Consider the following 26,128-nt stretch of genomic DNA (forward strand, 5'->3'; position numbering starts at 1 on the left):
CTGTGAACACAACAGAGAGATTAAACCTTGAAATCCAGTTATCTACACAACTGTGTGTCACACTTCAGTAAAGATGTGTGGCCTCCTAGAATCAGTGGTCATGAATAAATATCTAGACACCAAAATTCTTCTGTTACATCTTTCTAAATAGCTACTCATTTAAAATGGATGCATGTTCATTTACACTTTTATTTGTAGATCTTGTTCTATTTTCACAGAAGTGGAAATATTTTTAGGTACCATTAAGACCAGATTCTGAATTTGTTTTAATTACATATGCTGTTATGCAATTAGTATATGAAGACAATATAATGTAAAGAAGTCACATAATGCTTAAATGGAGAGAGAAAAATATAAATTATATTGTGATGTTCTGAGTTCTGCAACCCTCCTTAAAGCTACAGTTATGGGCCTGAAAGGGCCTATATGCTATCCACCTACTTGAACGTACATTTTTGCTAATTTTGACTTGAGCAGAATAAGCCAAGATTAGGCAAGTAATCTTCCAGAGAAACAAACACAAAGTATCCTTTCCATGATTTTAATGCAATTTTACAGGAAGCAATGATTATGAGAACATACCTAGAACTGCAAGGTAAATTTTCTTTTTCCTTTTGGGCTTCTAAACTTCTTACATCTCAAATTATAAAATGATGATAACATAGGCAGTATTTTTATTCTATTTAGAGACCATAGGGATTACATATATGGTGGAGATTAATTATGCTAGTCTCAAGAGGCAGATGTTCAAAAACAAAAACAATGAATGTTCAAAATGCAATTTGACCTTTGGCTGGAAATGAAATGTGTTTATGCATTTTTTTGTTGCCTCTCTATACATATTTTCTTAACAAAATGAGAAGGAAATACTCATGACAGCTACAGTGCTTTTTCCTGTAACTAGGCATGTGGTTGTAGCTGGTATTTTTAGTTATCTGATTCTATTATCTAATCTATGTTCCTTTTGACTTCATCTAACATCAGCTCAAACTAGTTCTTTACCTGCTAAGTTGACCCAAATGTTTGAAGAATTTGGACAAAACATAGTCTCTCCTGAATTGGTATAATTTTCTGTTGAACTTAAACATGAAACATAGTATAATAAAGAATATCTGAGGAGGACTTCTTTATTCCAGGTGAACTTTTCCTTACTTCCACTGTGTAGTAAAAATGCAGTTTCTCTTTATTATTCTTGTAACGGACTCAACACAACATCATAGCTTTCTTTTTAGCCAATTGACTCAGAGATGTGGAGCTCAAAGTAACTCTCTGGAAGTTTAAATTTCAGTTTAATGGAATCATTGTTATATCTCTAGGTGGAAACATTTTCTCCCTCTAACAGTTCTAGACTGGAAGTGCATCAAGTTGTAAGAAGAGGAAGTAAGTATTTTTTGAGTCACTAGGGATAGGGATGGATCATTTTGTTATCTGTTGCTGAAATGGTGAACCTTGGCTATGGGAATAATGGTATAATATATTGCGTGCTGATTTAGAGCATTTACAGCTTTCTTGCCCCTGCTGTGAAAAATTTTGTTAACTAGTAGGAGCTATAACTATGATCTCAAAAGGCCATTCCACTATTCATTAAACTAACTCTTTGTCAATGATGGGGAACATGGTAAGATCAGTCAATTCCATGAGCATCCACATTGCAGTTCTCATCTGTGAAGTCACTTCCTTGGTGAGAATATGCTGATTGTAGATAAGATATTCTGGGAGTTCATGGATAACAATTTAGGCAGAAACAAGGTGTGAAAGGAAGGTAAATCCATGTCCATTTGTGTCACTCCTATTAGGACAAAATACTGTCTCTTCTGCGATGGCAGCAGTCTAATGTAGATAACCTGCCACTATGTACCTGCCATGTCACCTTGAGAGTTGAAGACATGGTTCTAGTCTCTGCCACTGGCAGAATGAGTATCAACAGTGACTTGTAGGGAGGCCCACGTTGTTAAGCCCATACACAACTTCCTTCCTTGCTACTGTAGCCACTCGTGAACCTCTCGGGCAGCGACAGAGATGACTGGGGAAAGAGGCTGAATAGTATCCACAAAATGGGCTATCCTGTTACCTGATTATTAAAGCTTTCTTCTGTGGCAAGTTCAGCTTTTAGTAAGCACTGAAGTGGGAGACAAATATCTTTCTATCCTTCACCTACTCATAAATCTAGTCCCATGTCTATTTCCTTAACTTCTTTGTCACTAGTTTTCCAATTGTGTTTCTTTCAAGTCTCTAACCATCCAGCCATATCATTTTCCACAGCCCACACATCAGTGTATAATTACATATCTGGTCACTTATCCTTCTGAGGAAAGTGCACAAGAACATGCATTCCACAAATCTCTGCCTGTTGAGATTTTGCTTCATTACTATATTTTACAGATATCCCAGAGGGACTATGGTGCTGTAGGTGTTTGGTTTCATACAATTCACACAATGTAATCCAGATCTTAGTCTTCTGTTCCTCTGTTGAAACCATAATCATAAGTAAAATAAGTCAAACTCTCCATGAGGACATGGATGTAGTTTGGGAGAGGCAGTATAGCAGAGGTAGATGACGTAAGGATTTCAGCTACTTCTTTTCTTTAACTTTAAAAAGCAAAACAGAAAAAAGATGAAAATGATACAGAATTAAAAAAAACAGGAAATTAAACACTAGTTAATATATTGCATGCTGTTGTCTTAGAAGTAATTTTAAAAATTACAAGATTTAGGCATAAAAATAGTTAATGTTGGTTCCTTGTTTTTCTCCCTTGTTGAATTTTTTTGTTCTACCTGGTGGTTTTATTCTGCTGTTGTTCTGTGAATTGTAGTTATTTTTTCTCTCTCTACTATGTCTTGCAGTATTCTTTCTAGTGTTGGTTTGGTGGACATAAATTTCTTCAGTTGTTCTTTGACATGAAAGTATCTTATTTCTCCATGAATTTTCAAAGGAAGTTCTGCAAAGGTATATCAATGTGGGCTGAAAGTTGTTTTCTTTTAGAGCTTGGAATACTTCACTCTAAGTTCTTCTTGACTTCAGGATTTATCTTGAGAAGTCTGCTGCGATTCTAATGGGCTTTTCTTGATAGATGTGTCTTTTCTCTAACAGCTTTTAGTATTCTGCTTTTATACTGAATTTCTGGGATCTTGATTATTATGTCTGGGGGAAATTTATTTTGGTTATAATTTTTCAGATTCTTTATGCCTCACTGAACTGCATATCAGATTTTTTCCCCTATGTTTGGGAAATTTTCTGCTAATACTTCTGCAAATAATCTTTTTATGTCACTTGTGTTGAGTCCTGCATTTTCATTGACACCTATCAGTATTATATTGTTATTCTTTGCATAATTTTGAAGCTGTTAAATTGTTATTTCATGATACCTTATTATTTTTAAAAGTTCTTTCTTTTTGTGATTGATAATTGCAATCCTGTTTCCCAGATCTGAAAATATATCTTCATTTTCATTCACTCCATTTTGCTGGCTGTCAATGGGAATTTTAACTTCCTGGATATCTCTTTGAATTTGTTTCATAGATTCTATTTCTTTCCTCATTATTCATTGAAGGTTTCCATAATTTTCCCATGTTCCTGTACTTTTTAAGTAAAAAATACATCAAAAGTACTGATTACTTAATCATTTCCTTTTTCTAAAGCATATTTACCATGGAAGGGGACTGCAGGTCCCTTTGGGGAAGACTAAGAGAAAAGTTAAGTTTTAGCTGTGTACTGGAGTCCTTTCTGGATGGAACTTGGCCTCAACCTCATTCAAGGGTTTATAATGTGACCTACACGTGAAAATTGATGGATAAGCTGTGATTCTGTTTTTACAGTTCACTTAGGACCTGTGTTAACTTGACCTATACATTTCCACTTATACAGATTAAGTAAGTACCAAATAGTCTTCCTGTCTATTTAACTTCTGGGAGCACCAGAGAGCTACACAAATCAGACTGTTCATAGTGTCCTCCATGATGGAAAATATTCTCACCTTGCTTCTGATGACTCAGTATTATAGTTTTCTCCTTTCCACCCTACTAGGGATTTAATTATTTCTATTTATTGAAGTAATTGAATTTCATGATCAAGAAATCCACTGTGAGGACCGACCTGCAGAGAAGAAAAATTACAGAACTTTTCAGGACTAAGATCTGGATTACATTGTGTGAATTGTATGAAACCAAACACCTGCAGCATCATAGTCCCTCTGGGATATCTGTAAAATATAGTAATGAAGCAAAATCTCAACAGGCAGAGAGATTTGTGGAATGCATGTTCTTGTGCACTTTCCTCAGAAGGATAAGTTTCAGTTGTTGTCCACCTCATAAATTTATTTATCTAAATATTGGTAAAAAGTATGTCTTTGAAATCCTCCCAATATGGGTGAATAGGGTTGAAATAAAAATTTCACTCCAGCATTTCATTTCCCCAAAGCCTCTGAATCCTTTCCTCTATTATAAATCTAGGGAGATGCAACATTTGCAGCTTACTCATAATGGGTTGCTTTTGACCCATGTTTTACCCAATTAGCCAATTTAACAGTTTCAATTTTCCCTAACAACCCAACCTATAAACATAGAATGCAGAATCTTCTTGGTGAGCCCACATCAATAAATTTGGTCTGATCCAACTTAAGTTTCTTTCTATCATTATTTCACTTTCTTAATATTTATTCCCATACATATTTTCATCATTTATACTTGTACAGATTAGAAAACTCAAGTATTTCTTTTAGAGTATTCTCATGGGTCTAACTTTGTAATTCATCTGCAGGGACCTGATGGCACTTGAGTGTAGTTGTAGGCTTAGAAATAAAGTTAAGTGGTTGGCATAGGTCTTGAACAGAATCAGCACTGTCTTACTTGGTATTTATCTCAGAGGAGACCACTAATGTTTCTTCAGATAATGATGTCAGATTTAATTTGTGCATAACTATTAATAGTATTGAATACATTTATTTCATATATCTTAACAGGTAATTCTCAGTTTTGTGCACGCTATTTGAAATGGATCTATTACTATTTTTAAATTGTAATCAGATTAGAAATCCAGAAACTTTTTTTATTTAAGGAGAAAAAGAAAAAAAAAACAGAAAAAGGGTACAAGTAATACAAAATTTAAAAAATAAACAATAAGAAATCACTAGTTAATAGATTACATATTCTCATCTTAGAAACAGTTGTTCATGTTGCAAAATTAAAGCATAGAAAGTGGACTTTCAAACAGTGAGAGTGCAAACAGTTTTGTTCAATGATCCAAAAAAACTGAGTAATATGGTTATCTATCTTATACACTTAAACATACATGCAGTTATAACCTTTAGAGCACTTTCTTTTCTTTTGTACAATGACAATTACACATTTTGGGTTTTATTACTCCCACAGTTCTTATTACTTTTTTTGGAGAGAGTAAAACCAAATACGACATATCAGAACAGAATCAGTCAAATCAAAAGGATGGACATAATAGATAATGTAAAAACAAAATACAAGGTGATCAACAATGGTTAACATACTGCCATTTTAAGAAGAACTGCCAGTTATAATAAAATTGAACAAAACAGTATAATAAAACCAAAGCATTGGAGACATTACAGGACTTTAAAAGAAGATAATAGTCAACCAGAATGGGCGTCATAATGAATCTTATTGTCTTTACAGTTGTTGCCTATACTTTCGAACTTGGTACTATCAAGCAAAGCAGAATAGGGGAAAATCAGTCAAAACAAGATTGTGAGGGCAATATAGGAAACCAAGTTAATAGGAAATCAAAGTAGGTTACTATAATGTATCCTGCTATTTCTTATTTTTCCCTTAATTAAAAAGATAAAAATAAAAAAGTAAATAATTAAAAAAAGGGGGGATTGAGATAAGAAAGCGCATAACAGCACAACAGCGCAGGTCAAAACATGACCATTTAAGCAAAATAGTGTTTCACCACAAGATATCCTGACATAAAATAGTTACCATAGTGTCTCTTTCCTTGAAATCTTTGAGTATAACTTCATATACTGTAGCACCAAACATATCAGGACACTATAAAACCATTCAAGAGAATGACATTATTATAGGGTATTTAGAACCAATGAACAGAAAATGAAGAATGGTTTCTGTATAATCTCCTTGTATGTAAAAGTTTTTGCTTATATTATCATATATAATAAAATTCAATAAGATACAACCTTGTAAGACCAATGGAGGCAGAAGAATACAAGTTTGATGGGACTTCAAAACAAGATGATACTAAATCAGCACTAGCTATTATGATGTAAGACTAATTTTAAAAAAAGAAACTCATCATTAAAATTTTGTTCCACTAAAATCAATTTTTAAGGCCAAAGTATGTTTAATCAATTTTCTCTAGTGAGAAAGAACCAAGAGGTAGCTACAATATAGATAAAAAGGAAAATAGAGGATATACAGATGATAAAGATAATAGATGATAAATAGGTAGATGAGAGTCAGACAGCCAGATGGATAGAGTGATTGAGTGAATGAATGAGTGAGGTATGTGAGAGTGGTCAGTTAGGGAACTGGTTCACAAATTACAGATGGTTAAAAGTTCCAAAACAGACTGTATTCAAGATGGAGCCTCTAAGGTATAAGTAGCATGACTCACACCCAGTTCAAAGGCTTCAGAACAAGGATAGTAGATGCTTTAACAGTCTGAGCTAATCATCGTATAAATCCTAAAGTTTAAAGAAGGGGAGCTTGAGTTCCAAAGAAAGAGCAGCAATAATGTGTCACTACTCCAGGATGCATACTACACAAACACATTGGTTTTCTGAGTTTTTGTTCTCACGAGGATTCTCTCCCGTACCACCACTCCATTGAATGGTGCTTGCCCATAGTGATGATGTATATTCCTTATTTAGAATGCTTAGGATTCACTTAACCATCTCCTTTGTAAACACCTTACACACACACTCAAAATAAATGATTTACCAGATTTTAATTATTCCTTAATTCAGCCAAATTAACATGTACAAATAACTGTCACAGAGATTTAGGCAGCATCTCTTGCTTCAAATAAATACTTATGAGAAAAATTATGCCTTTTTTCTGCTTCTCATACTGCCTCAAGAAGAAGTGAAACCTTGTGTTCTGAGGGAGCAGTTCTTTCCAGTCAACAGGGGAAACTTCACTCTAGTGAAAGTGATCTCTGACCATAGTGAAAAATTAAAGACAGAAAATATGCTAGAAGATACTGAGACTAAGTAGTGGTCACTACATGAGTTAATTGTCACAAAGGCTAGGGTGGTGGGCCATGCAAGGAAATCACCAAAGACAAGTCCAAGTGGGCAGCTGGACCACAGCACTGCACAGTACTCTCTTTCACACTAAGTAGTTGAAGGAGGCAGGCTTATAGATTAAAGTGAATAGGGGCATTATTAGCTTGCTTTGTTCTATTGTATGATCAACATTCTAAGTAACAGCTGATTCAGCACACAACAGACATGATGGCACTTTCTACAGATACTATATTTTGCCCAGTTGCTTGTGCCTCAGACAATAGTCAGAACGTTTTGGTCCCTGTTTTCTTACAATGTCCCCTTGACTTGGCAAGAGTCTTGTAAACATGAAAGGGACGTTTTAGGAGCATGATGCTAAATATCCTAGCTATTCTCAGGGATGAAGTGTGCCCGAAGGCAGGACACCCTTAACACACTGCAACAAAGAACCATGCAAGTGATGTTTTTCTAAAATTTCCAAATAAGTTTAGAAATTGTCAAATTTCTTTGATGTGTTTTTTGTAGTAAAATATTAACATTCCCCCCTCCCCCAAAAAAAGATCTGCTAGGTTTTTCAGATTTAATGTTCACCTGTAATCAGTTTGTTTATTTTTCAATCTGGGTTAGAAAACAGAGGACAACTTTAAGAGAAAAAAAATAAAAAGAAATACAATTGAGTGCGTCCTGTCTTAGTTAGTTCTTCTCTCACTGTTGGGATAAAATATCTGACACCCTAAATTAAGGAAGCAAAATTTTATTTAGCTCCCATTTTGTGGAGGTTTCAGTTTATATTCAGCTTTTTCTAAGGCAGTGTGGCATGGCACAGGGGCAACACTTCAAGGCAGCAGAAGACAGAAAAAGCAGCAAGATCAAAAGGGGGAAAGAACAAATCTATTTTTCTCCCTGATATTGTAAGCAGGTTGCCCATCTCCCTGGGTTGGTGTAGTATACCATCCCAGTGTACTCCTCTTGCACAGAATGAGGATGTTTACAAAAGGAAGACCTTGGCTCCCTGCTGAGTCCTTGAGTTAAACTTTTCAAGTTGACGCAACATATTAACCACGACATAGGATATTTAAGAGTAAGCAGTAAAGTGGGGCATGGTGTTGTGTGCCTTTATTCCCAGCATTTATGAAAATCATAGCTGAAGCAGGAGAATTGCCATGAGTTTGAGGCTTATCAATGTTATATAGTGAGTTCAAGGCCTGCCTGAACTACATGGTGAGATCCTGCCTCAAACAACAACAAAAACAAAAATAAAAATGAAAATAAAAACAAAAATAAAAAGTGACTAGCAAAAGTCCTTTGAAGCTGTTTTAGACTTGTTTTTGATTTGAGTATCTCAAGAAATTTGGTAAGAAAATAGGCCAGGTAAGTTTGAGGAGTATCAATAACAACAGACTCTAGGTACCCTGGCACTCTCTCATCATTGTGTAATTTGCTTGATTGTGAATGGTCTTGAAAAAAAGGGAAAGATTTGAGACAAAAGGGTCTTAGTGTCAATTTTCAAAGATACAGAAAGACAGTATTTAGGAAGGATTAACTGTGTCTTAACATTTCCCAGAAGTTGTTTAAATCATAGCTTTCAGCTATCTTTTGATTTCTAGCTTCATTTAGGCCACCGATGACCACATGAATAAAACATTTTTGAGGCAATATGAAAACATGAACTGGATCGAGATTACTTTAAGCAGAATTTAAAAAAAGATCTAGTATCAATACTGGCCATAAAGAGAGAAAATATAATTATTTAAAGAAAAGGAAGAAGAGCAAATTTATTTTTGTCATTCACTATGAATTAAAGATGGAGAACTATAAGACTTCAATATCTGTTGTGAAGGAGCAATGTAAAATAAAATCCCCACCCCATTTTGGAATCATTAATAGTATAATATTGATTTTAATTTTAATTCTGCATTAAAATATTAAAACTGTATCTCACAGTTTTAAATAAAGATGTCTTATTAATACCTTGTGCTTCAATCCCCGATTTCAAAAGCAAAACCAAACAAACAAGTTAAAAAACCCCAAATCCTTACAGGATCATTTTTCACAATGAATTTCTAAAACTTATAAGAAAAATAGCACAAAAATATATATAGTGTTTTTAATACTACTTTAAAAGAAGTAGTCCAGCAAATCTTTTCCTCCAGTGATTTGACTTCTAAAAAGTAATTTTGATGTTAGCAAAGAAAAGGAGGTTATTAAAAAATACATCTTCTAGTTTAAATAACACATATTATTTTACATACCTTTCTAATTTACATACTTCTAGTGTTTACATACTACTTTTGGACTTATTTGCGTTTGCCATTGGCAAATTGTTGCTATTTTCTGAATTCATTCCTATATTTACATTCTGAAACTCAAATCTTTGGATCAAATTCTTGAGCAAAGTAAGATCTCATTTTGATTTTTTTATGAAGCAAATAGTTGCCTCTCACTGACATCTCCTCACCCTTTATTTCTTCAAAATGAGTATCATCTAATGACAAATAGTAACATTGTAATCTCTGAGGTTGAGGTCTGTATCTTAGCATTATCTAGCAGTTTGTAATTGCATCAAAATACTTTTAGGAAAAGAATCACTTGCTTCCTTTTCAGGAACATGTACATATAGGGGAAAATGATAACAGTACAGCTAACTATTATGTCAGAAGTGCAACTATCAATGCACTTTCCTCTATATTTACAATGATTGTGTATATGACTCATTTAGAAACAGATAATATATAAGTAACTCCACAGATATTCTACCTCATCTTCTGACAGAAAGATGTTCCTGACTTTTTAGTTGAGGTCATGTAGACCTTTTATTTAAATATTTTGAAAACAAAACAAAAAAAGTGAACCATTGAGGAGTGTACCATTTTTAATTGACTTTAAAAATCCAATATTACAATGATATTTTAAAAAAATTTTTTCACCTATTATTCTACTATTACTTTGTTTACTGAGAAAATAATGGTAAAGAAATTTTTCATTAAATTCCACAGATATATGAAGCTTTCTCTATTTCTTTTCTAGAAGAAAAGTGAAATCTAGCTTTTGTCATGGCTCTTTGTTCATGCAAAGGTGAATCTTAAACTTCTAGGGCCTTTTCAAGAAGTTTTCTCCCCAAAGATTTCATTAGAAATTTTTTGAATCATTTTTCATGTGCTAATTTGTGACTGTTTTATCTTTATTTGAAAGATTTAGCTCTGCAACAGTATAGTTATAAAAAATTGAAGGAAGTTAATTTTACGGGTTTGTTACTTCTCTAAAATACAATTACTTAGAATTCTAAGTTAAAAATTCCAAATACTTGAAAAGAAAGCAACACTTTTACTTCTTTGTGATAATGTTATATCAGACATTATAAGATGTAAGTGATGTGAAACAATATACAAATCCTGGTATCATCACTGTTTTCTTCAAAAGTAAAATAATTTAAGACATAATAAAACCACAAAATGCATGCCAATTCTTAGTTTTATTTGGTGTATTTAGTAATTTCAAAGTCAAATTTGTGTTTAAAATAACAGAAATTAAAATACAAAATTGTGTTTAAAATAACAGAACAATTTTAAGTGAAGCACAAATAAAATTTACAAAAAATGTAAGCTTTGGGTTAAATATCTAGTTCAAGTGTGGAGTTCTTGCCTAGCATGTGTAAGATCCTGACTTTGATCCCCAGTAACAAAAATTCATGTAAATTTTTAAGTGCATGCCACAAATTTTTTCATTATTTTTGAATCAGAATATTCTCACAAAGTGTCAAAATATTAAGAGAAATTAAAACATATCCTGCATACACAGTATCAACATATAGTTGTAATCTCAAGACACTCAGTGTATCCAATAACTCCACAATGTAGTATAGTGTAGTATAAAATACATATTAAACTTGTGAGTCATAGAAAATACAGACAAGTCCATGAATATTCTGTATTCCCTTATGAAATTAAAAGTTGTTTAATTAACTGTAGTCCTTTCTAATAACTTAGGGATCATTTCCCCAAGGCTAGTCACATTTTTAAATATTACAAAAATATCAACTACTTAGTGCCAACCCAAAGCTATTTGCTTTGCTTTGAAATGTTAAACTATTAATAAATTTAAATGTCAATGTTTCTTAGAAAGTAAAACATATCTTTATAAAAATCATCAAGGTCCTAATAAAAGAATTATGAGGTTTCATTTGGTAAGGCATAATCCAGGTACCTCTTTATGATTTATTTTGCTTCTTAAACATTTTGATCTATCTTTGTTTCTCTGTATTATAAAAGTACTCAAAGAAAAAGAATAAATTTTTTTAAATATAAAAAGGAAAAATTCTAAGCATCACTAAAATCAAGCAAGATAATGATGCCCTTTTGTTGTCTGAGAAGCTGTAGAAAGCTGAAAAATGTATTATTAAATAATAGTTTTGTTTTTAAGAAATACTATCAATTATAACCACATAAAGCCTTTTCAATTCAGATACTTGATTATTTACTCAGTTACATCTGGAGGTGCTACAAGTGCTGTTCCAATTAAAGAAATTTATGGACTATCAGCTTTATATTGTATCCCAAATACATCATTAATTAATTCATCATTAATCATCATTTATTAATCCATTAATCACTTTTATGACAATATACATAGTAGTAAGAGGTCTTACTAGTATGGTCAAAGGTAGGTTACTTAATGGAACATGAAAAACTTAGCCTCATTAGCACCTAGCCAAGTAAATTAGTGTTGTTAATTAAGTGATAACTTTTGGCTTAATAAAATATGAAATAAGTAAAAGAGCACATCCTTTAGAGCTATGCAGTGAGGACTCAATAACAGCATGTTAAGAAAAGATACCAGTCTAAATCTATGGTGGGGATTGCAATGTCATCATGAGGAACTGTCTTGCTTAGAGGACAGATGCAGTACGAACTATGCAATTTTTAGTTTACAGAAAAATTTAATGGGACATTTTGAGGGACATCCTGCATGTTATAAAATCCACTTTTTCCAAATTTCTACTTTACCTGTCTGAGCAAGGTAAAATATTTTTATTGTTACTTATGAAAGATTCTAGAAAGTGACATTTTTGTATAGCATTGTTCATATTTCACATGGACATTGTACTGCAGATTGTCACTTTAGTATCGCTTTCTTCATCAGAATTCTGAGAGGTAGTGGTGGTTGAGGCAGTTTATGATATTATTGTAAATGTGCTCTAAAATCTTGACACTTCACTAATTCTCTCATTTTGTTTTCAAGACAGATGATGAAATATTAGAGTTATGCAAGAGAATTGCTCTGACATGGTGGTGAGCATTACAAAGCTTTTTGTAAGTTTGCTAAATATTCCAGGAATGCTGATGCTGTTGCTGCTAATGCTGATGAAAGCAGTTTTGGCAATGTTGGTGAGAACATAAAATGATTACAATCCCTGTGTCATTTGTTACTTATGTTGTCGTGAGACTTTGAGGGGTGAAGACAGCTTAGGATCACTAGAAAGTCTTCTTTCCTTATGCTATTGAGGATAATAATTTGGAAGCTTACAGTTTACTGTACAAAGTAAGGAGATGAGATTTTCCCAAATTAAATATTTTAAAAATAGAATTAAAATTCTTTAAATGAATCACTTGTTCCAGAATGAATTTATATGAGATTTTCTCCATATTTGAAGAGGGGAAATTGACTTTAAATATTTTGACTCTAAGGTGTTTTTCTGGATTAAATAGAAAAACACATTATACAAAATTGTAATATTTACATAGCCTCATATTTTTAAAAATCGTTCAGCTCAAATATGAAATATCATTATGAATCTCTCCCTCCCCCCCTCCTTCCTCTCTCCCACCCTTCTATTTCTTTTACGAGCCTCCCTGCTTTTTTCTTCCCTTCTTTCTTCCCTTTGATCTTTCCTTTTTTCCTTCCTTCCCAGTAATAATGATTAAATCCTGGTGCTTTTACATGCTAGGCAAATGCTCTACACTGGGCATATTTTATTATTTTATTTTTCTTTTTTCTTCTGTGACATGGACTTGCTGTTTTCCCCAGGATGGGCTCCAATGAGTGAATCTCCTGTCTTAGCCTTCCAATTAGCTTGGAGTACAGGTATTTGACACCATATATGATTAAGAGCTTTTTTTCTGACACATGTTCTTGCAAGTGCTATGTTTAATATGTTCTTGTTAAGAAAAGTATTTACAGTAAATCATTCTACTGTTGGGAAAAGTAAAATACAGTGTTTGCATTCATAATAGTCAAATTAGTACTTTTATCCAATAAGTAGCAAGTTATATACTACCATTGAAAAGTGTCTGGGTCACCTTTTTTGCCATGTAATTTTGGAGGAGATGCACAGTCATGTGTAAAACTATTCAATGAATGGAAGCTAAAGTAAGAATTGGGAGGATCACTTTACTATTGCAAGTTACATTTGTTCAGATCTTTTAAAAAACCCATCTTAAGCAATATGACTATATGTGCCTAATAAAAATGGTGACCAATGAAATCAAATCACTTGTAAGAAAAATACAAAAACTCATAAATTAGAAGACCCAATAAGTGCTACAGATGAGCACTAAAATCATGTTTATTATGTTTACCATTTCTTTCTGTCTTTTGCTTTCTCTATTTCTCACTTGCGTGTGTGTGCATGCGTGTAAATGTGTGTGTGCATGGATGTATGTATGTGTGTTGGATGGACAAAATGGTGTCAATACAAACATGATTTATGTAATCAAAGATTAGAAAATCAAACTAGTTTACTACTTATCTTCATCAAATCCCAAAATAATTTTTAAAATTAGTATATATCAAATCACATGTGTTAAACCTTTCTCTTCCAAAATAACGTCTCTTTGTAAGAACATGAGCTGAATACTATAACTAATGAAAGAAAAACTGAAATTAGGTGAGGAACAATTAGTAAGAGTCATTCAAAATATATCTTTATCTTATTTTAAGCACTCTGCTTAAAAAACAGAAGTGTTAACAACTGAGAACAGAAGTGTGCCTTATGCTTTACAGGTTTTATTGTTGAAGATTATGCCAATATTTATATAATAACTTTTCACCAACATACCTTGATTCTTAGAAAGAAGCTTATCTAAAATATGATTTGTGAAAATCATACAAGAGTCACTGAATTTATTCTCCTTGGTTTTACCAACAACACTGAGATGCAAGTTTCCCTCTTCATTTTATTCTTGGCCATCTACACAGTCACTTTGTTGGGTAATTTTCTTATTGTCACGGTTACCAGTGTGGATTCTGCCCTTCAAACACCCATGTACTTCTTTCTCCGAAACCTATCACTCCTTGAAGTTTGTTTCACTTTGGTCATGGTGCCAAAAATGCTGGTAGATCTAGTGTCACCAAGGAAAGTCATCTCTTTTTTGGGCTGTGGTACCCAGATGTACTTTTTTTTCTTCTTTGGCAGCTCTGAATGTTTTCTTCTCTCTATGATGGCTTATGATCGCTTTGTGGCCATCTGTAACCCTCTTCGTTATTCAGTCATAATGAACAGGTCCCTGTGCTTATGGATGGTCATAAGCTCTTGGATGTCTGGTGTTCCTGTGTCTATGCTACAGACAGCTTGGATGATGGCTCTTCCGTTTTGTGGATTAAATGCTGTAGACCATTTTTTTTGTGATGGTCCTCCAGTCTTGAAACTAGTCACTGAAGACACAACTATGTATGAAATGCAAGCTCTTGCCTCCACACTACTATTTATCATGTTTCCCTTTTCCCTTATTTTGGTTTCTTATACCCGCATTGTTATAACAATTCTGAGGATGCCATCTGCTACTGGTCGCCAGAAGGCATTTTCTACTTGTTCATCACATCTCATCGTGGTATCCCTCTTCTATGGAACGGCAAGCCTAACCTATTTACGACCCAAGTCCAATCAGTCTTCTGAGAGCAAGAAAATAGTGTCTTTGTCTTATACTGTCATCACACCTATGTTAAACCCCATCATCTACAGCCTAAGGAACAATGAGGTGAAAGGAGCAGTCAAGAGAACAATCACTCGTGGTCTCGCAGAAGTGAGATGTGTTTTCAATCCTATGTTGTAGTGTTTCTAAACAATGTACAGAGCCCAGTGACAAAGTTTAAAAAGAAGAAATGAAAGAATTGCTTTAATTCCATCAGTGTCACTGTAGTGGGTGCATTCTACTCTACCATTCAGAGTTCTAGCAAAAAAGATGATGCTCTCAACTTTGAGTAATTGAGAAAAAACTTTATGAGAGCATATTTAAAAAATTACGAGCAGAATTATAGAGTTGCCTCTCAGGCCATGCATTGGAAATTCCATACTTATTGACCTGAAAGGGCAGGGAGGACTGTTACCTATATAGATGTACAATTAAATACAACTTACAATGTGGATCAATACTGACAAATCTGTTGTAATTTGAAATATAAGTGGAGAATGCACTCAGTATCCCAACCTACTGAACACCATAGCTTAATGCTATAGTACATTATTGAGTATTGGTTGTTTACTTTGGTGATCATGTGGCTGACTTGAAGTTGCAAATCATTAAACTGCCTAGCATCACAAAAGGGTATGTATGGTCCAGTGCTAGGAGGATTGAAGACAAAATTTAAAATATGAAGTATAATGTGCACTGAATGTGTCACTTTTGCACTATTTAGGTATCATGAAGTCAAACAACCTTCCTAAATTGAAGAAGAAAATCACCCAACAGGAAGTCTGATTTTTACTGGGAAAAGGCAGCTTTTTAAGCCGTATAGTATTTTGCCTTTCTAAAATATGTTCTTGACTTCTGTTATAGACCAAATAAAATCTGAGATGGATATGAGTATGTTCCTTAATGCATATATATAAAGGTTAGTCTTTAAGGAAACAGCAGGATAGAAGAGGGAAGAAAAATCACGAAGGGTAAATGTAAATACACACCAAAATCTTCTACATATTCTGCAACAGTTGCAGAGATGACTCTTTTAATGTGTTAGAAATGACTTTTAAAAAGTGTATTAAAATACAAGCATTATAGATGTCACTGTGTTTGACAGCAGATCTCTTAAATTTATACTGTGTGATTAAAATATTTGGTACTTATCTTACTGAAATTTTCTTGCTTTCATCTGCTACGTTTCTCAATTTTAATTCCTTCCAAAAGCTTCTATTTTCTCCCAAACTTCTACTTGAACATTTAAAATCTGGCTTCTAATCTTAAATTTTCATCTATCTTGTGAACCTGTGGGATATATTCTTGCAGCACACTGGAATTAAATTAGAACTCAGCATAGAGACATCTGAATATTCTGCTTAATATATGTTTTAAACTGAATATACACTTATTTTATTTAAGGAGAAAAAGAAAAAAAACAGAAAAAGGGTACAAGTTATACAGAATTTCAGAAAAAATAAACAGTAGGAAATCACTAGTTAATAGATTACATATTGTTAATCTTAGAAATAGTTGTTCAAGTTACAAAATTAAAGCATACAAGGTGGACTTTCAAACAATGAGACTGGAAACAGTTTTGTTCAATGATCCAATAAAACTCAGTAATATGGTTATCTATCTTATACACTTAAATATATATGCAGTTATATTCTTTAGAGCACTTTCTATTCTTTTCTTTTGTACAATGACAATTACACATTTTGGGTTTTATTATTCCCACAGTTCTTATTACTTTTTTTTTGAAGAGAGTAAAACCAAATTGTGACATAACAGAACAGAGTCAGTCAAATCAAAAGGATGGACATAATACATAATGTAAAAACAAAATATAGGTGATCAACAATGGTTACCATACTGCCTCTTGCTATCTTAAAAAAGAATTGCCTATATCATCAGTTATAATAAAATTGAACAAAACAGTAAAGAATAAAACCAAAACATTGGAGATATTACAGGACTTTAAAAGAAGATAATAATCAACCAGAATGGGCATCATAATGAATCTTATTGTCTTTACAGTTGTTGCCTGTACATTCGAACTTGGTACTATCAAGCAAAGCAGAACAGAGGAAAATCAGTCAAAACAAGATGGTGAGGGTGATATAGGGCTTCAAATCAAGTTAATAGGAAATCAAAGTGGGTTACTATAATGTATCCTGCTATTTTTTTATTTTTCCCTTAATTAAAAAGATAAAAATAAAAGAATAAATAATTAAAAACAAGGAGACTGAGATAAAAGAGGGCATAACAACAAAACAGCACAGGTCAAAGCATAACCATTTAAGCAAAATAGTGTTTCACCACAAGATATCCTGACATAAAAATAGTTACCATAGTGTCTCTTTCCTTGAAATCTTTGAGTATAACTTCATATACTGTAGCACCAAACATATCAAGACAATGTAAAACCATCAAGTGAATGACAGTATTACAGGGTATTTAGAACCAACTATCAGAACATGAACAATGGTTTCTGTATAATCTCCTTGTCTATAAAAGTTTTTGCTTATATTATCACATATAATAAAATACAATAAGATACAACATGTTAAGACTGATAGAGACAGAAGAGTAAAAGCTGATGGGACTTCAAAGCAAGATGATACTATATCAGTACTAGCTATTATGATGTCTTGTTTTCTCCAAAATAGCTGTTCCTATTATCCGATCTTTTTTCCTCTTTTCTGTTGAGCTCTTTTTCTGTCATTTGTTGTCAGTTTGTCTTCTTCATTTCTCTTTCTGCTCCATTCATTGTGGCCTCTCTGCCACTGTTTCTGAAGTCTTGGTATTTTCCTTTTTTAGAATATCCTGCAGTATTCTCTGTAGAGTTAAATTGGTGGTTGCAAATTCCCCTAGTTCCTCTTTATCCTGGAAGCACCTTGTTTTTCCATCAATTTCTAGGGACAGTTGTGCAGGATATATCAATCTTGGCTGGAGGTTATTATCTTTCAAAGCTTGAATTATTTCCCTCAAGCTCTTCGTCATTTGATGATTTGTGCTGAGAAGTCTGCTGTAATTCTGGTTGGTGTTCCCTTGTAAGTGATCTGTTTCTTGTCTCTGACAGCTTTTAGTATTCTGTTCTTATACTGGATTTCTGGAATTTTGATTATTATATGCCTGGCTGTAGCTCTGTTTGGGTTGTAGGTGGCTGGGGTCCTGTGTGCTTCATACATCTGAGTATCTTTACCTTTTGCTCAATTAGGGAAATTCTCTTGGATTATTTCTGTGAATAGCTTTTGTAGTCCATTTGTTTGTGTCCCTACTTCTTCTTTTATGTTCTTAATTCTTAAGTTATAGATCCTCTTATCATCTTCTAGCCTTTGTATTATTGCTGTTTGTTTTCTTGTTATTTTTAAGAAGTTTTTCATTTCATGCTCCATCTTACAAATCTGCCCTCCAATTCAGATAATCTATCCTTAGTTTCTTTCAAGCTGTTATGCCAGCTTTTGATAGAGTTTTTGGTTTCCTGGTAATCTCTTTGAACCTGCTTCACGTATTCTATGTTTTCTCAATTTTCTCCATCAAACAATTTTCCCCTTTTTTTCTGTTCTTTCATTCCACCATCTGTTTTTTCTTGGGCGGTGCTTAGCATTTCTCTAACTATTCTGCTTATGTCTTACTTCAGGTCATTAATAACTTCACTTTTGAACTCGTCTATGAGGCTCTGGAGATAGCGCTTTATGTCTATTGATGCCGTGTCTGATATTGCATGTTTTCTGTCTTCCTTTGTGTTTCCCTTTCCTGGATCAGTGTTCTTAGAATTGGTGACTGAGGACCCTTTCTTGTTGCTTCCTCTTCCCATACTTTTTGTTCCTTCCATACAAGTGAATGTAGGAGTCCCAATTTTTTTCTCTTTTTCAGTTACAGTTTGTTTGAATTGTGCTGGCTAGGTGTTCAGGAGCCCAATGCAGTGTACTAGGGAGACACAGACCTGGGCAGCCTCTGCTGGGCCCGCCCCTCCAGGTCAACTTACTGAAGGCTTCACTGCTAGGGTGCACCTCCAGGCACTCGGACCTGGTTTGGGCTAGCCTACTGGGTCTTAGTCAGTGGTGTCATGCAGGCCGGGTACTCCCCACCAATCCCGCTTGAGAGTGGAATATGCGACTAATGTCACAGCAGCGCCCTGTTTCAGCAAGTCTGCCCAGTCCCAGTATGTCCTTTGCTCTAGCCTCCTACTCTATGAAAGGGTCCCCGTTCTGCTCACTCACCTCAAGTTGATGTAGGGCTCCCTACTAGTCCCACTCTCAACTCCGTTTGTAGATTCCCACTCTCAGAGCTTTCGCGCATCTCTCTCCCTGCCCTGCAGATTTGGATGCAGCAGCGGCAGCAGGAATTTCTAATCCCGGCTTCCAGTGATGTGGGTTCTAGCTTCCACAAAGATTTTATCTGTTCCTCTTATAGCTCCAGGATTGGATTTCCAGTTGGTTTCTCCTAGCTTAGTTCATTCCTGGGTCAGCAGGGTGTATCTCCCCGTGCTTAGGACTCCTCATACCGCACCATTCTTGGATTGTAAGTGGGGTATCTCAGAGAGCCTCCATAGCTGCTGCTATCTATCTGCTATGTTCTTCTGGAAGCCTGAATATGCACTTTTATATACACAAAATTTGGTCCATTCTTGCTGATGAAAATGAAAGGAGAAAATCAATATATTATGCAGAATAAGACAGAAATAAGTATCACATTCCGTCATTCATGGAAACAAATCAGCCTATCTTATAAAAGAATACAAGGAATACTGAGTACAAGAAGAGAACACAAGTGGGGAGAAAGTCATACTTAGGAGGAATCACTGCTAGTTTTTTTTTTTTTTTTTTAGCACAGTAAGGTACCTATTGGACAAAACAGTCTATAATGTATTTCAAAATGAGTGGAAGAGTGCAAAATTCTCAAAGCATGGAAGCATGTTTGAAGAAATGGAAATGTCTATTACCTCAGTTTTTTTATTGTACATTGTATGCAGATATTGAATTACTGTACTTTACCACAAATTCAAAAATAGTAAAAACAGAAAACAATAATATATAAATAAAAAATGAAATCTTAAACTCCAAAATATGAATTAGCTAGAATTTGAATTAAAACTTACAAAGAACATATCAAAACTTGTGTGTAACTATAAATAGTCGATAAAAGGAAGTGTTTGTGACACTAAGAGATTGCATTAAACAAAAATCATCAAACAATAACCTAGAAATCAGATTAGTAAAACAAACAAAACCTACAGTGACCAAAAGAAAAGAAACCCAATACTGAGAGAAGAAATATATTTACATAGTAAAAATAGAGAATAACAAAAATGATTAGAGTCAAAATGAACAAAATTGATAGATTTCTGAACAGATTAATCAGAAAAAATAGGAGAAACCACATCTGTGTGCATCATGAATAAGAAAGGAGATGACAATGTAGATTATTTGGTTTTCAGATGTTTAAAGAATACAAATTGTATTACCATTCCCATCCTGGGCACAATACTTGACACCCAAAATTTAAAGACAGCTGCTTTAATTTGGTTCATGGTCTTAGGGAATTCATTTTACAGTGTGCAAAAACAGCATGGAGGAAGGACATGGTAGAACAAAGTAATTAGTTGATGGCAGCTAGACAAACAGCTCCAGAGAGAAATGGGTGAAGGATCACATGTAGTATTCAAAGACACAACTCTGTGATGTACCTAGAGGTATCCAGAAGCCTGCTTTGCTAACTGAGTTAGGTGTTTCTTAATCCAATGAAGTTGACGTATCAGAATTGTTAGTCCCAATCCACTCATTGTCAACTTCAAATGCAAACACATCGTAAACTGTACTTAATCTCCAAAGACAGTAGCCAGTTCATAATTCCAGCTAATGTAACAAAACTACCCTATAGACAATTGGAAATACAATAATCCTTTCTCCAAAGTTGCAACTGTCCCACCATTTTTCAAAAGTCCAAGTATTTTCTGAGACTCAAAACAAACTCTGAGCTGTGAACCTTTGGAAATAACTCACATAATTCAAAGACAGAATATTATAGGGTAAAATGTGCTACTCCAAAAAGGAGGAATAGAGCACTAGAGGGCTAGAAAACTATTGAACTAAAGAAGGACTGAAAAAACCACCAGGGAAACCTTAATTCCTAAAATTTTTATGTCTGGCATCCAGGGCACATCTCCAGGGAGCTCTCAGTTCCAGAAGGAAGCCATCTTGAACTTCCCAGGGTCTCCACCACACCTTTCATTTCATTCCTACAGCTTCATGCACTACTGTCATAGGGACTCTTTGCCTGGACTCTCAGACCTGCTTTTGAAATCTGCATTAAATCCTTTCTGACCCCACAACTCATGCATTCTGCCAGTAAATTCAGCATCATGTGGGGCTGGGGATTTAGCTCAGCGGCATAAGTGCCTGCCTTGGAGGGAAGGCAGTCGTGAGATCGATCCCCAGTACCAATAATAAGGAAAAAGACAAAAACAAAACAAAACAAAACAAAACCAGCATCATGTGAATGACAACAAAGCTGGTTGCTAGCTTATGTTATAGTTAATTCTTCTTGGGTAATGGGACCAGTAGCCTCTGAATGCCTGGATAGCTGAGCATGGTGAAATGAAACACAGGGAACTAATTTCCCAGTAGGCCCTTTTAGATAAGTCATCCAAGGAACTCTGTCCTCAAAGGAAAAGTCTAAATTTCTGCATCCTTGACCTGGAATGGGTATGTTGGTCTGATTCCTGAGATGTCCTCAAGTCATCTTTTTCCTGTAAAAAGCACATGTGTTCTTCCTACTGGTGGTAACCAGTCACCTCCATTGGTCCCTACTTTACACATAATTTCTTATGGGACAAAATTTAATTTTAATTTCTTCAAAAATTTCTTCTTTGCTTTTGTTCTTGATTTGTATCACAAATCTGGCTAAAATCTGCCAACATTAGTATGTCACAACCTGAATATTGAGCTGTCTTGAAATTTCATCTGTCAGGTTAACTACTCTGTTTGCCTTAATTTTAGCTCTCTGAAAAGTCTTGAGACATGGGAAAATGTAGAAGAATTTCTGTTAGAGGATAACACATACAGCCTCTAGCCTCCATGCTAGTGGGGTCCTTGATCCCAGCTGAAGCCTCCTGATCCAGGCTTTTGGTCTCTACATTACTATTAGCATTATGGTCTTCTCAGTTTTGACTTCCATATACAAACCTTGCAAATTCTATCAAACTAGTCCAGTGGTTTCTAAGACACATGATTAGGTAGAGTTATGGCAATGACTCCATTTGTTTGGTTCTAATTTTCTATACTAGTTTTTTGTTGCTAGACACAACACCTGATATACACAATTTAAAGGAGGAGAGACTTAATTTAGCTTATGGTTTCAGGGAATTTAGTTTATGGTTGTTTGGCTGCAAGGAAGAGACCACCTAGTGGAGGTCATGAAGGGAAGGAGAACTGTGCCAGAGATAAATGGGACAAGGACCATATATAGTACCCAAGGCTATGCCTCTATTTTATACTCAGAAACGATGTTTACTAATCTGTTGGATATTTCCTAATGATGAAATTGACATATCAGTACTATAGGTGAAGTAAGGATTTTTAATGACTTAATTCCATCAAATAAAACAATTTAATTCTTATCTTCTTTCCTCCCTGCCTTTCTTCTCTCCTTATCTTTCTTCTCCCTTTCTTCCATGTTTTTTTTTTTTTTTTGGAGAAAAGTCTTGCTATATAGATACAGGAAAGCTTTGCATTCACTATGTAGCACATGCTGTCCTGGGACTCTGTGGTCCTGCTGCCTCAGTCTTTCAGAGTACTGGGGTCACAGGCTATGCACTACTATGACTGGCTCTGAAATTGTTTCTTGAAACCTATAAATAAGCAGGGCTCACTTAAGGAGAAATACACGACATGAAATAAACATGAACAACCATATATAGATAGATTATATTACTATGTAAATACTTGCCTAATTTTCATCTTGCATGGCTTCAGTGATGAATGCTACTATATGACTTAAGAAGAAATAACCCAAATTTACAATTGCCAACTTGTTCTAAAGGCTGTTTCCCTAATACTAAAAACAAAAGAAAACATTGTCAGAGATGAAAATTGGAGTGAAATATTCCTCATAAGCATAAATGAAAAATTATTCAAAACTATTAACTCATCAAACCAACAATGTATAAAAATACATGTTATTATCAGATTAGGTTCAACTTAGTGATGCATACTTACCTTACAATGGGAAATTTAATAATGCAACTCATCATATTACCAGAATAACAAAGAAAATTTTGTTCATCTTCATAGATCCAATAAAGCATTTTAAGAAACAAAAAAAATATTTCTAAAACTAAAATATTTTTCCAGAGGTTACAGCTGTTCATCTGAGTCTATCACCTGATTTACTGGAAGCTTATCTTATGCCTGCAGAGCATGGCTCCCCTTCTATGAAGGGGAACTATTGCAAGTTGTATACCAGCCTTTTTTTTTAACCTTTACTGGGGCTTGAACCCAAGGTCTTCATACAAATCTATGTCCTCAAGCTTTGTCTTGCTGTGTTGTGTTATTAGAAGAATATTTCTAATTAAAAACTCTCAGTAGAATATAAGCAGAAGGAAGTGTTTTCAAAAGGATCAACAGCACAATGCTAAAACACATGTGGAATGAGAGGTTATGGTTGAGGCAGAGGGTGAAGAACACTGTGGCATCAAGGCACACTTTTCCTGACCCTGTGAGAAGACTGAATGCAATAAGAAGTGATTATATTACACAGAAAAAAAAGTAAGAAAAACCCCGAGAACCAACAAAGAAGTGTTGGTAAATCTAAACAGCACAGCAACTAATAGGGAAAATGCACAGAAAAAAACTGTTAAGCATGTGTGTTGCATGTCTATAGTTCCAGCACTGTAGGAGGCAGAGGCAGTGAAATTGCAATTTTGAACACAGATAGGTTAAGGCAGAAATTTAGCCAAATTCTGCCTTGAAATTCAAAAACAACACAACCAACACAACACAACACAACAAAGCAAGACAAAGTTTGAGGACATAGACTTGTATAAAGACCTTGGGTTCAAGCCCCAGTAATGATAAAAAACAGAAACAAAAACAAAAACATACAGGCTGGTAAACAACTTGTAATAGCTCCCCTTCATAGAAGGAGAGCCATGCTCTGCAGACAGAAAATAACTACAGTAGAACCAGGTTGTAGACTCAGATGGACAGCTCCAACCTCTGGAAAAATCCATGGTCCACACAAGCTTTGGAATCATTTGGGGAATTTGGCCAGACAGCATCTTGCCCTGCATAGCAAACCTGCTCTAGGGCAAAAAATTCAGTACAATACCATGCAGTTTCTTTAGAGAACAGTGACCGGGGGATGTTTTCAGAGGATTCTGTAATTAAGGATGGAACTGCTAGAAGAGCAAGTTTTGAAGCAGTCAATAATTGGGATGGCATGTACTCTCCATCACACTGACCATCCTCAAATGGTCTTGTAAGCCAGTAGTAACTGGAGAAAACTTCCAACACATTAAAAGGAAAACATAGATGACTTAAATTTAACAGAGCTTGATATGGCAGAACAAAAGTTTTACTAATTAGCTAGCATTCGGTGCCAAAAGCTGTTCAGAACGCTCCACACTCCAGTGTATGCAGATATATTTATACCTGAGGAAATAGAGATGACACACAGAAATAACTTGGTTTGCTGCTGTGCAGTCTTTGCCTCACTTGGATATACTTTTGCAGCACTAAGTGGCTGAAAGTTTTGCTGCTATGATTGGCTGAGACTGACTGCCTGTTATAAGAGTACACTGTTACGTTAAGCTGAAATTTATTTATTCATTGAGTTTGGTACAGTTATATGCTGAGGCAATTTTAGGCCAAAAAATTCAATTCAACAGCAGGAAATATAGAGGTGTTAAGTTGGTGGTTAATTCAGGTGACCCATGAGTAGTAAGATAAAGAATGAATGGAAAAAAGTGAATAAGCCAAATAGTGGCTGTTGATAAATTCTATGGGACCAGAGAAAGTAAGCAAGGACTGGTAAAGGACAAAACCTGTGTATCTGCTTGAACACAGGGCTGCCTTATTTTTTTTATCTCGAATTTAATGAAGGATTTTTTGGGGTCAGAAAGCCAGACATTTCTGAACATCTGAAAGTACACAAATTCTGACTTTGCCTTTTTTAAAATCTATGTCTCTTGACATAAGGAACTAGAAAGGGATCAATGGATGAGGAAGGGACATTCATCCTTCTGGGACAAGCTCGAGTGACTCCACACAGGCTTCACCTCCCAACATCATGTTTAGCTGTAGACTCACCAGTGGACTAATGCACTGATGAGTATCACACCCCCATGACCCAGTCAGCTCTCTAAAGCCCCGCCTATGAGCCCATGAGTCTTTGTGGGTGGGCATCTGGATATATACCCTAACACTACTAAACTGAAAATCTTACTTAGATTTTACCTGGTCTTCCACTAGGGTCTATTTTCTGACCTAGGATTCCATATTACATTTAGTCATTTAGTCAACCCAACATATATGAGTTTATCATATATGTATGTTTAGGTAGACAATGTTCTACCAAGTTGACACAATTAGAGTTTAAAGTAGTAAACTAATTCTTGTGCTTTTTTACTTCCCAGCCTTGCTTCTGATCGATCGTGTTCTATTAATATTCCTTCTAAATGCCATATAGAACAATGGTTCATAAATTGTTAGGTAGTTTTTAAAGCTTTGAGATCCACTATATGAATAACTTAGTCTTTTCCAATCTATTCTTCAGTGTTCCTTTACTTATACTTTGTGTGTTTGACAGTTCTGAAGAACATTGATCACTTGTTTTGCAGAATGTCCTTCAGTTTGGGTCAAGCTCGTATTATTTCTAAGTGCTTTCCAACAAAGAGTTCAACATGACAATAACACTTATTATTGAGCATTTAAGTTCTGATTATTTGGTTAAGTTTTCCACACTGTAAAGTCACTATTCTGTTTGTAACTGTAACTGCCTAATAAAGTGATATGGGAT

The 26,128-nt window shown here is 34.7% G+C and overlaps 1 protein-coding gene across 1 annotated transcript; it reads left to right on the forward strand.

Moving 5' to 3' along the window:
• Positions 1-14,299: 14,299 nt before the first annotated feature.
• LOC100719902 (olfactory receptor 10A7) lies at positions 14,300-15,262 on the forward strand. The gene has a single exon (XM_003476007.1). The coding sequence runs from the start codon at positions 14,300-14,302 to the stop codon at positions 15,260-15,262; it is 963 nt and encodes a 320-aa protein (XP_003476055.1).
• The last annotated feature ends 10,866 nt before the right edge of the window (positions 15,263-26,128 follow it).

The sequence above is a fragment of the Cavia porcellus genome, unplaced genomic scaffold (genome assembly GCF_034190915.1).
Source record: "Cavia porcellus strain 051 isolate PalLab524CR breed Dunkin Hartley unplaced genomic scaffold, mCavPor4.1 scaffold_8, whole genome shotgun sequence".
Lineage (NCBI taxonomy): Eukaryota > Metazoa > Chordata > Mammalia > Rodentia > Caviidae > Cavia > Cavia porcellus.

Bases quoted from the DNA above. Each gene is read 5' to 3' on its own strand.
- LOC100719902 (XM_003476007.1), top strand. From the start codon at position 14,300: ATGATTTGTGAAAATCATACAAGAGTCACTGAATTTATTCTCCTTGGT.